General features: G+C 32.3%; 2 protein-coding genes across 3 annotated transcripts; one reads left to right on the top strand and one right to left on the bottom strand.

The window, feature by feature from the left end:
* Window positions 1–1,509: 1,509 nt before the first annotated feature.
* LOC140047512 (sideroflexin-1-like) lies at window positions 1,510–7,912 on the bottom strand. 2 transcript variants are annotated; one of them, XM_072092554.1, is made up of 9 exons: window positions 7,800–7,912; window positions 7,191–7,375; window positions 6,500–6,670; window positions 6,254–6,352; window positions 5,795–5,870; window positions 4,792–5,005; window positions 4,261–4,360; window positions 3,779–3,826; window positions 1,510–3,343 (listed from the first exon to the last, which is right to left on the bottom strand). In XM_072092554.1, the coding sequence occupies exons 2-9, from the start codon at window positions 7,355–7,357 to the stop codon at window positions 3,247–3,249; spliced, it is 972 nt and encodes a 323-aa protein (XP_071948655.1). In that variant the 5' UTR covers window positions 7,358–7,375; window positions 7,800–7,912; the 3' UTR covers window positions 1,510–3,246. The 2 variants fall into 2 exon arrangements, with proteins under 2 accessions (XP_071948655.1, XP_071948656.1); XM_072092555.1 differs by having other exon boundaries at window positions 1,510–3,347; window positions 3,782–3,826.
* A 1,599-nt stretch (window positions 7,913–9,511) lies between these two features.
* LOC140046660 (homeobox protein Nkx-2.3-like) lies at window positions 9,512–12,225 on the top strand. Its single transcript, XM_072091365.1, has 2 exons — window positions 9,512–9,821; window positions 11,304–12,225. The coding sequence occupies exons 1-2, from the start codon at window positions 9,512–9,514 to the stop codon at window positions 11,831–11,833; spliced, it is 840 nt and encodes a 279-aa protein (XP_071947466.1). The 3' UTR covers window positions 11,834–12,225.
* Window positions 12,226–12,702: the final 477 nt, after the last annotated feature.

Here is a 12,702-nt window from a genome sequence, read left to right as displayed (position 1 = left end):
ACTTTAAAAAAAACGTGGTATTACAATCACAATTAGTCAAGAATATATATCTTCTTTATGAGACTAATTTGACAGGCTTTAAGGGCATTACGTAATACAATGGACGCCCGCGTACAGCGTTACGTAACGATTCGTGAGAAGAAACTATCAAATGTGACATGTCGACATGCCGAAGATAAAAAAAGGACATTTTCATTATCATCGGAAAAACGAACAGCCAACCAAATGATGACAATTGCTTTCACGCTGGTTTCAGCGTAGGCCTACAACAGGAGGTGTCACTCACTCCCCCTGGTTCCATGAAATAAATGCGTACCGTACTGTACGCCTACAGTTTAAATAACGTAACTTCAAAATACAATCCATCCGTCCGAATTAATCCGTAAATCAATTAGTTAAAAAAAAATTACTTAATATGCATTATTAATATTTAAAAAAGTGAAAAATAAGGACATAATATTATTACGGATTTATATAAATTAAAGTCAATCAAATAAATGTTCATATTTTCGTGGTAGTAAGAACTAAAAAAATAAATGAAAATATCTTTAAAAAAAAATAGATGAGTTACCAGAAAATAATGTTTAAAAAGAAAAAAATGGAAAAAGAAAAACAGCGTTTAACAGAAAGTAAATTTGTAGACAAAATACGGCTATTATAGGCCTAAAACAGATGTTTAAAAATATCAACGGTAGATGTTGTAATAACAAAATGCTGAATTGTTTAGTGTGCCGACAAATAATATCAACTCGGTATTGTAATTGTGCGAACCATAAAATATATAGCGGACACTTTCTAATGAAAGGACACTAAATTATCATAACCGGTTGCTAACACTCTAGTGTCAAGAAATTATTGGAAAATAACCTCAGAAAGGCATAAACGTATTTTGATATAGCGCAAATTAAACGATTTTAAACTCCATAAAGCTATGAAATAAATTGATGTTAATAAAATTAGCTATTAACTTTCTCTAAAGAGGCCAATCATAAATTGTCAAGTTTGCATTTACCAACCGCTTGTCAACATTGTCTTATTTGGGTTATATAATTGATTGTTCTAATACAATTTACAGTTATGCGTCACTAACTTTTTATTGGCAAAGGTTATAAGGTTATAATGACAAAAGTTAGAAACAAGTAAAAGTTTTCCCCCTTGGACGGGTCAGCCTTGACTACCAAACGCTGTATATCTCGTTATAACACCCTTGATAATACCTCTTTAATGTCGTTCATATATAATTAACAATAAAAAATATTTAGTTGCTTTTAAAATAAAATCAAAATTTAATAATATAAAGTAACATTAAAGGGGACGTTCTCCAGGTTTTAAATATCAGTAGGCCTATTCTTTGAAAATAGTAGAATCGGAAGAACAGAAGAGCGCCACGAATTACAATAAAAATAATTACTCGCATTTTGATGTGATGAATTTTTATAGGAACGTCAACTTTTGAGTAAACGAAACAAAAAACAAACACACTGCATTATTATTTATAACCTATGGTTTGTTTATAATAATGAACTATCAAACACGAAATACTACAGAGGTGTATTATTGAAAATGCCTATACTTTAACCTCCAACAATTAATTAACGCGCGCGTACACATTTTCACCAATAATTGCACACGGCGCAAATGCAAATTATGTTTAATATAACGGTAACCAATATACACAGTGATTTTGATTTTACGCCTTGAGAAAGATATTGGACATGCCTAAAACTTAAAAACTACAGAGGGCGTTAAATCATTTAAAAATACTGGCGAAATTTGGTTAACATTTTATCATGATATTCTAGGATGAAAACAGTACCGAAACGAAACAAAAGAAACATGGTATTGAATAAACATGGTATTGAATAAACATTACACAAAAGTAGAACATATACTCAGTTTCGTTGTTAGTACATTTGATTGTGCTTTATTTTGTTTTTTTAATAATTGTTAGATGAAAACGCAAAAGTCAAATAATATAGGCCTAAATAAGCGAGAGGAGATGGAACCAATATGGGCTATATGACGTAAACATAAAATAAACTTATAACATGGACGGTAAATATCTGACAAAACAACACAAAATGTTGACAAATAAAGTTATACTACTAATATTAAATAAATCAATAAATTGTAATTCTTTTTATTCTGTCTGTGTGCTTGTATTGGATTATTAAATTAATACTATTATAAATAAACTGCAAAACTACACAATTGACAAAACCGCAAATCATATTTAAAATAACTTAAAGATGTATTTAAAAAAAAAAACATGAAAAATGAAGATTAATAAAAAAGGACTTTGAATAGGCCATTTCGCAGTTTTAATAAAGTTAATCACTTCTGTAAAAAAAGTAATAAAAAGACAAAATAAACTGTTCATTTAAACCAAAAAATAACTGACTTCCAGTCAATTCATTTTTTGCTTTAAATTAATAATTTTTTTCATGGTAAATAATTTATTTGCTTCAATCCAATTTTTGGTAAAAGTGAATAACTATTATGTGCCATTAAAATGGCAAATCCAACAAAAACGTTACAAAAAATTATTTCAGGGGAACAATATATCTTTAAAATAACTTATAATAATACATGTGTTTGAAGTTATTAGACTTGGTTAACCTTTAGTGTCAAGATACGGGGGAAGGAAATGTAATTTATTATTGTCATGCTCAACATACTTTTAATTTCCTTTTACTTGTAAGTGTTCTTAAATTCTGATAACCTTCTTTTAAACATATCTATGCAATTAATTAGCTCATGATATACGATCCTAAAAACTGTACTTATTTACTTGAAAATCACTGAATAAGTATTGTACTTATTTACTTGAAAATCACTGAATAAGTATTGTACTTATTTACTTGAAAATCAGTGAATAAGTATTGTACTTATTTACTTGAAAATCAATTAATAGGTATTGTACTTATTTACTTGAAAATCAGTCAATAAGTATTGTACTAATTACTTGAAAATCAGTCAATAAGTATTGTACTTACTTACCTGAAACTCAGTTAAAAAGTATTATATTTATTTACTTGAAAATCAGTTAATAAGTATTGTACTTATTTATTTAAAAATCAGTGAATAACTATTGTACTTATTTACTTGAAATCAGTAAATAAGTTTACACTTATTTACTTGAGAATAAGTATAGTACATATTTATTTGAAACCAATATTTATTATTGCTTTTTGAAATGTATTCCCGAAACCCACTGGTCACAATATAATTTAACCCCATATATAACTACAGGCCTTTGTTGAAGTAAACACGTTCAATGTCTACGTCTATTTCACGTATACGTTTCCGCAAACCTGGTTCCAAAGCACCGACAGATAGAGAACTTTAAAATGAAGCAAAAAAAGTGTGCACATAAACATTAAAGGAACAGATGATAAGTTTATATTAATGTCACTATGGTCGTATGATTGACAATGAGGATGAAATGACAATGCTGTGGGTATCAGTGGCTGGATCTCAATGGAGATACAAAATAAGCACTGAAAAAATGACAATGCTGTGAGTATCAGTGGCTTGATCTCAATGGAGATACAAAATAAGCAAATAACTAAATCAAAACGATAAAGTAAAACAGCCAGAAAATTTGCAGAGCTTTCGGGCAACACTAGCCCTTTATCAGGCAATTTAATATTTATATATAATGATTTGGTTGTTTTTATACAATATATAAAGAAAACAGTGATAGGATGACTGTGAATGATAATTTAAAATGGTGTAATTAGGACATTAATAGTGTATTATTTATTAGTGACAATACCTTTTTTGTGGAAAGAGAGCACAGCATAGAGGTGTTGCAAATACCAAACTGGAAGTAAAATAAATGTAATATTAGTAACGTAAAGTACACAAAAAATAAACTTTTATGATATTTCAGTACTTGACAAATTAATATTCATAAATTTAAAGATGAACAACAAAAAATTGTTCTTGTTCCACATTGAGGGTTTGCAATAAGACAGTTTGTTTTCAATCTTTTGTTAGATGGGTACAGTGGATAGTTTTTTGTTTTATCTGGTAGTTTTGTTAATTGTAAACAGAGGTGGTATTCTGTTTTAGTTTCAATCACATATTGTTAAACACATCATCATGGCCATTGCTACAAAAGAGATGCCTTTAAAATGCTATAAAAGGTGTACATCATTATAATGTAATATTGATATAAAGTTTGCGGTACACCACATATTCTCACTCCTGAGGACGATCAAAAAATATTGATCGAAATATATAAACAGTACTTACCATAAACCGACAAGTCCCACTTGTATGGGTGCATTCATTACAGGAAAACGTTTAAGAAAAGAACCTTTTTCCAACCTCACCATCAACAATGGTGGTATTGCTATGAAAAAAAACCAGACAATAAACATATATTATAAGTATTCAATAAAAACACAAGGGAGTTCAAATGCATCGATTAAATCATATCTTAAATCAAGTCAAAACTAATAGATTATTTTAGGCTGTGTTTATACAACACAATGTTACATGCAGTACAATGTGTTGCATTTGGAAAAAAAGGGTACATACTAAATCCAAAAAAGTTATGGATTCTTGAATGCTGTTAGTGTATTGAATGGTATAATGTATTGCAACAACAAGGGTATTGTGTAGTACAGTAATGTTTTCATATATAACTTGTTTTTGGGGTTCGGAGTCAGCCTCTATAATATGCAATAACCTCAAATTGAGCACAGTGTTTGACTTGAATTCCCGCATGGTAAAACGGTGTTTACAAAGAGACAATGACAAGATGTATTCACAGAGACTCACCCATGCCAGGTAATGCCATGCCAATTCTAGACACTACAACCTGGAATATAGAATATTTAGCTGCTATCTTGGAGTCTCCTAGTCTGTTACCATTCACATCAAATACTGGTATACCATTTTGAATTTCTCGTTGCCTCATCATTGGTATATTGATGCAGTTGGCAGCTGCTACTGCAGCAAATGGTACGTAGCGACCTACAATTTTAGGTAGTTTCTGCAAAACATAAGTGAATTTATATGAGAATAATAAAGTATTATAACACATAAAGTAAGTGAACATAATACTGCAACACACACAATGATAGAGTGGATTTTGGAGAGTAATCTAGAGGTCCAAAAACTCAACGAAATTTCAGGTAAACAATGGAGGAGGGCATGCTATATATAATTTTAAATCATATAGAGGGTGCTATATAAGATAATATTACCTGCCTATTTTCAGTATAACAAAAATGGTAATTCTAGACAATTGTTCAAGTGTAGCGTGGTATATCATAGCCACCTAGGCATATTATAAATGTGTTATTAAGTATATTTTGAATCTCTAGGCTAGGCTTTGGTCTAAATTGTACAGATTTTCAAGGGGAATGGCCCAATTAGGGTAGACGGGGACCTGCATTACAAAGCAGAAAAAATCAGAAAAAATCAGAAAAAATCAGAAAAAATCCGCAAACTTTTGGGAGCTTGGGGCCTAATCAATATCAGGAAATTTACAGAAATTTGCATGAGGTACAGAATTTTTTTTAAATTTTAAAAAACACAGAATACAATACTGAGATTTTGGGAAAAATAAAAAAAAACGAATAAATTGCTTATAACGCTTTTATCACTTAGAACTTCACAATGGATTTGTCTGTATACAATGAGAGGATCTTCCTAAAGATGTTAAGTTATCAAGCACTAAGTGAATCTAATGAAAACTGTGCCTAATCTTCATTTTTAATAGGAATAGATATAGTTCTGAAAGTTCAAAAAGTACTAATGAATCAAAGATTGTGTTTACCTTTACTTGACTATTAAGGACCAACGCTGTGGACACGGCTCCCCCTGTTGCCATTAGATAAGACGCTAATAAAGTACTGAAATAAAACACATTATAAACAATTACATATAATACCATATTGTAGTAGTTCTTTAAATAAAAACCAATGAATAAGTGTTTGGTCAGTTTGTCTATATTGACTGCTTAATCAATTGAAAGGAAGGAAAACAAGAAAAGCTGATTTTAACGAGTTTTATCTTTTACAAAAAGAAAAGAATACTCAAAACTAGGTATGATTTAGTATCGTATGATATTATAAATTGTAAAACAATCATGCTTACTTTACAGGAATTGGTAAATCCCCACTTTTGTTGGCATCATTTGAAGTACAATGGCATTAAAGGATGGATTGAATAAATCGGACTGAAAACCCTGTTATGATTGATTATAATAGGCATATTGTAAAACAATCATGCTTACTTTACAGGAATTGGTGAATCTCCACTTCTGTTGGTGTAGTTTACTATAGCATTAAAAGACTGATTTATCCACTGCCAAAATAAAACAGCTGGGGTAGTCCTGAAAAAAAAAAATTAAATTCAACTCAAACTCATTCACCTATTCTCATTACAGGTTATATCATCTATATTAAATTGGTGACCAAATAATATTATTAAACTACTTATAATTCAACAACCAGTACAAATCAAAATTAGAAAAAAGTACCTATAAAATGTGAGCATACACCCGGTGATTGTCATATTCATTGGTACTTGTGCGGACATTCGACCAATCAGAGTCATTTTTTCTTTAGTGTCTGGGTGGAAGGCCGAGTCGTATCGGTATTTTGCGTTCCATAGTTGTTCTTCGGTGGTGCCTGCAGGTTCTTTGTATTCGCTGTAATAAAATTGTTATCACTGTAACATATTTATAGATAAAATGTTATACTAGTTTGACAAAAAAATGTGCCCAAATATGGTGGTGATATGCCTAATTAGGTAGTGATATGACATCATCATGTCCATATATGGGCACATCACATTTTGTCACATAAAGTTAGATAGTGTAGACAGAGCTTAAGACTTCATAATGTTTGTGTTGTTTAGGTATTACCACCGAATTTATTTGAATAAACGCCTTGCTTTGAATAAATGCCATAGAACATAATTTTGAATAAATCCCCACTCCACCCCTTGAATAAATGCCGTCAGGCCTGATTTCTTCGAATAAAAGCCCCTCCATATGCATTATATACACAATTTGGAATCCTACAATTTTGTTGTATTTTTTCATATCTAGGGGGTATTTATTTGATTATACATGTAACCATATTACACCCAAAAAATAAATGCCTGCCCCAAATTAAAACCCTCCTGAACAATAAAGGGTAATAACTCCTTATAAATTGTACATTAACCTGTATTGTTGTAATAGTTCCTTTGCATCATCTAATTGTTTGCTACTAAGGAGAAGATTAACTGGATTGGTGACGGTGAAAAAGTGAAATGCTCGACCAAGATAAGTGCTTTGATCCCATTTTGGTTCTTTCAGATTAATTCGTGCTGGTTTATTTTCAGAATCCATGACAATTTCAGAAGAAGCCTAAATGTAAAAAAAAAGAAAACAACATTTTCAATTTAAACAGTCAGTCACTAGGCTAGTAATCATAAATAAATAGAATCATGAATGCTGAATCAGATATCCTCCTTCCTACAACAATTGTTTTCAAAATTAAAATGCACATTTTTCAGTATTTATTATTATATACATTAATTATACAAAGATGCTCATATAATTAGCTAGTTGGTACAAGATCATTAATTAGAGACCTACTCCTAGGCTAGACTTAGTTTTAATTGAGCTATTAGTATTGACGGTCGGTAGGCACGCATACGCAGTTCATCCGCCTTGCCTGCCTCATGGCCAGACTGCTGGGGCCTGGCGCAGTTAGGCCTAGCCTAGAGGTATGCTAGGCAAGTTCTCGTACAGTACAACACTTCTATCTAACTACCACATCTATGCATACCTATAAACTATTATAAACAATTATTTATTCGTTCATAACAGGCAGGGAGACGTGAAAGAAGACAGCAAATAAAGCAGCCACGTCGGTTCGTACTTTTTATCGTCCCAGTTCCTTGACCTTCTGACCCCTGAAAGGCGATGATGTAATAATATTAACCAGCTATGGCACGCCTACCGTACAATAAACGACGTTGACACTTTTTTTTCCTTTTTATGTTACTATTATCAAAAGTGAATTATTGCGTGCGGTGTGATATTCCCCAACCTTCAAAGATTTCAAATTTATTAGTTACTACTATTAAAAAACAAGTAAATAACCAAATAAGGACTTATTACATGTTATGAAATTATATGCCTACAGTATGTCACCTGCACTTCTAACTAAAACCATTAAGTTGTTGAACTCCCTACTCAGATCATATACAATATTTGTGTGTTTTTGCATCTTAAAAGTGTTAATAAACTTTATCATATGCATAAATTAGCCTATTCAATTCTTTTTATTTTTTTATTTCATGCATTGATAAAGGCATCAAAACAATATAATTTTTGTTGTAAATAAATATTGTTTTTGTTCTAAATTCACAAAAATTTAAAAAATAAAATATGTTTGCCTCTTATAAGATATTATTATTCACTTTGCATCAGTTTATACGGCCCTACACTATTTTTCCGTTCGTTATAAAAAAAATGCGGAATGTTTCCCTTTGCCATATTAGTTTTACGGATAATCGAAAGCCTTGATAAATACATTTTAAACACATTTTCTGAATTTAAAAATTGAAGAAATGTAAGGATTACTGTAAGACAAAAGAAAGGACCATTTAATTTTCCAATATTTACATCTTTACATTGATTTACTTCTGTGAGAATTATCTTCGTTTACGATAGGAAAGTCACGAAATAAAACCACTATTCGAAGCATGCAATTAAGAAAGATAGAGAGAGATAGTAGGACATCGAAGCATACTTTGTGTCTCCAACTTGTTTAGAGTTTACACCAAACAGTGATGGATGCAGGCATGGACAAGATAACAGTTAACAGCATTCAGCGTTGCATCGGTGAATCTCGTGTAAACAAGGGTCGAACGGCTATCTAGATGTCACTAAATTGTTTCTATCTAGATAAGCAATGTTTGTAAGACACATTCTCCTGTCTGCTACCGATCCAACTAAAGATTCATTAAATTGCCCAGCCAAGATGTTTAATATAAATGTTGGTGCTAATTTTAGGTATCCAATTGCTTGATAAACAGGAAATGACTTCAATGTATATTCGTCGTCTCACGAATCAAGCCCGTTGCCGATACCCTGTTCATTGTAGTAAAAGTATACATGCCTAAACATTGTCTGCTTATGTAAACCCAGGGTCGCAACTTTTAAACAAATTTGACAAGATAGGCTCCAAAACCTCCGAGCAAAGCCCGCGTATCGTCTGCTTAATTGATTGAGTTTTATAGGTTGTACATTTACACGTTTCCTTTTTAAATATTTCACCAATCAAGTCGGGTGATTGTTATAGCGTCATCAATTCTTATCTAAAGCTCCGTAAAAGACCTCCCAAATTTGGAAAGTATTAAGTGTCTTGGTTTTGTGTGATATGTCAATCTGTGATCTATGCCGCACCTATAACAACCCGATCTGTCAATAACTCACAAGAAGTTTTTATAAAAGTGGAGCTTCTTTGAGAAGTGGACGATCAAAGCAACGAACATGAATTTTGAGAGCACTGAGCAGCAAAACTCAATGACCACTTACTCACCTTCTTCAATCATAACTGCTAATAGTACACCTTTCTCGGTGAAAGATATATTAAACTTAGCCGAACAGCATCAGTACCAATTTCCGTTTGTTGATTATTCCCATGCTACATCGAGCTTCCAGCAGCAGCAGCAGCAGCAGGAGTCCCACACCAACCAATGCACAGAGATGGATTTGAACCCGGAATCTGTCTATTCATCCTTCATCCATGATATTCCGGACAAATACAAGACGCACAATCAATCGCCTACGTGTGATCAAGGTATGTATTATTAATTAATTAATTAACTAACTAAATTACCGTAAATATCAATATACGTAAACATTATATAAAGGAAAACAGGTACTTCCCAGCTAAATAGGCAAAGTCAATTTGTTTTTCAATATGCGACTATTGATTACCGTATTTTAATCTTTAGGCCTATATTATTGTAAACATTGTGTAAACTGATTATAAACCATTCATTTTAAAATAGGTCAAATAAATCATACCTACTCATTTCTAAAGCTCTGTCTACACTATCAAACGTTATGTGACAAAAAAAAAACACCTTTTTTGTCAAACTATTTTGATAGTGTAGACAGAGCTTTATAAGGCTAGAGTCTAATTAGCAACGAGATAATAATAATGCAAAAAGCCATGTACTGAATGATGCTTTGCAATGAAGAATATATCTTTTTTGTAAAGCTAAAAAACAAGATTGTTTGCATTTTCTTAAAAATTAAATTATTTGCCTACAGTGTGCCCTTTTTTCATATTTCTATTAATATTATTGTTTTGTAACAGGAGGTTTCTACTTATAAGATGCTTCACAGATTCCTCCTTTTCATTCTTTTTTTGTGGTTTGTTTTTGTACTATGATTATTTATGTATGTTTATGATTATGTGTGATGAATTGAAATAAATAAAGAATAGGCCTAATAATATTTGATATACTTATAATGTGATACTTATATCTCAAACTAGTAAGTGACACTAACCATCTCCAGATCATAATGAGCCATGACAGTACTGATCTTGCACTGTAATTAAAGAAAAATCAAATGTTCATTGATAAATAGAGGCCTCATGTGTTTTTTGCTAGTCTTGAAGAAGATTACATAAATACGCGTGCCCTAAAGCAAATTGTTGTGTTATTTTTTGGAATCAAGAGGATGCGGAAAGCATAAAGTATCTGTTAAGTTTCTGGTAGAAGTTTTAAAATAAACACATCAACCAACAACTCGAGTTTGAAACAACTTGAGTTGAGTGTGATCTAACACAGTGAGTTTATACAAACACACAAAAATTTGACGTATAGGCCTAGGTACACCCATGTTGTTGTCGATGCATACGATTTGACAAGGATCAGTAAATGATCTGTATAATATAATATTCAAATATATTTCATATTTTTATTTCGAATTTCAACATTTGCTTTGCGTCTCTGCAGATTTCAAAATTGAAACAAAATATCGGTAAACTTTAGTGTACGGCACGGTACATAATCCTGAACAACACATGAAATAAACGAAACAGTGAAAGGTATATCGAGAAAACAAAATTCACAATTAAAGAATTAAGCTATTATTTAAGCATGTGGACTTTTAAGACACGAAAAGCATACTTATTTGAACTTTTTTTGGTTTAATACTTTTGATATTAAGACCGCGTTGCTGCATGTCCTTTGTACTAAATACTGTATATTGTACGTTATGACATTTATCTATAGATTTACAAATTTGATTTGTTTTTAATCAACAGTCGACGAACTATCTCATCTGGATTCAATGACACAACGCGAAATAGTAGTGAACATTTCTAAAGGCACTGAACCAACCAAACCAACGAAGCCCAGACAACGTCGAAAGCCAAGAGTCCTCTTTTCTCAGGCTCAAGTTTTTGAACTCGAAAGACGATTTAAACAGCAAAAATACTTATCAGCACCCGAACGAGAACACCTTGCAAAGTTACTCAAACTTTCGCCTACACAAGTGAAAATCTGGTTTCAAAATCGACGATACAAGTGTAAAAGGCAGCGTCAAGACAGAAATTTGGAGCTAGACGATCACAGTAGTCAGCTAGCCTCTCGACGTGTTTCTGTACCGGTTCTTGTCCGAGATGGCCGCTCCTGCCTAGCATCACCACCACCTTATAACTTCAACACATCTCAGTATCTCGTAGATATGAATTGTTCGTCGTCACCATTTAATACAAACTATTCAAATCAGCATAATATGCCACAGCAGTGTAGCTATATCCAGTCCCCTATGCAAGATGTCAGACATTGGTAATCATCGGGTATGCGAAATAAACTGAAAGACACTAATGCTTGATTCCCCACTACGGCGCAACGTAAGAGCGTAAGCGCAACGCAAGTGATTTGATCAATCACAAGCAATAGATCAATCGATTGGCGCTTGTTATTGGTCAACTGCGTTGTTCGTCTACGTCCTTGAGTTGCGTCTTTAGTAGTGGGAACCACGCTTAACGCTAGGACGCACTTCTTATGCACTTACGTCCTTGCGTTGCAACTCGAACGGCAACCAAGCTTTATGAACTATAATGCATTCTTCCATTGCCTCAAATAATTATGCAACTGTGTACAAAAGTTTTAGATATAGTTCTAGATAATATATTTAGAAATTATACAATGTAAATATAATTTGTAAAAATGTTTAATACCAAACGCACAAACGTCGTCATTTTTAGCGAATCTATAAAACAGCTAACATGTTTCTGGAACGTTTGCATTTTTGTAGTTTTTAGTCAAAACGAAATTAAATAAACACAATTATTTGCAATCAAATTATAGTTTACATTTTATTGTGTTAATTTATTTCAGTTGGGTCGGCTTGGTTCTGATAAAAAACCTGAATCACGTTGAATTTTATTTTGACACCATAACCTTCTCAGCCTTATATTTACTTACGACGTAAGAAGCCCACCGTAATAATTAGATGCGACGGTGATTGGACGACAGGGATGCTTCGCAATTGACCACGATATAAGTAATTTAAAATCGTGGAAAAAATCAAGTCTGTTCAATGACTATGATGATAGTTTTGATATATATGTGAAGCACTCAAGCTTGGTTCCCACTAGCGACGCAACACAAGGACGTAACGCAACGCAAGTGAATTGACCAATCACAAGCGATGGC

This window comes from Antedon mediterranea, chromosome 4, assembly GCF_964355755.1.
Source record: "Antedon mediterranea chromosome 4, ecAntMedi1.1, whole genome shotgun sequence".
Classification (NCBI taxonomy): domain Eukaryota; kingdom Metazoa; phylum Echinodermata; class Crinoidea; order Comatulida; family Antedonidae; genus Antedon; species Antedon mediterranea.
The sequence above is the reverse complement of the archived record's forward strand: the minus strand, read 5'-3'. Positions and strand labels throughout refer to the sequence as shown.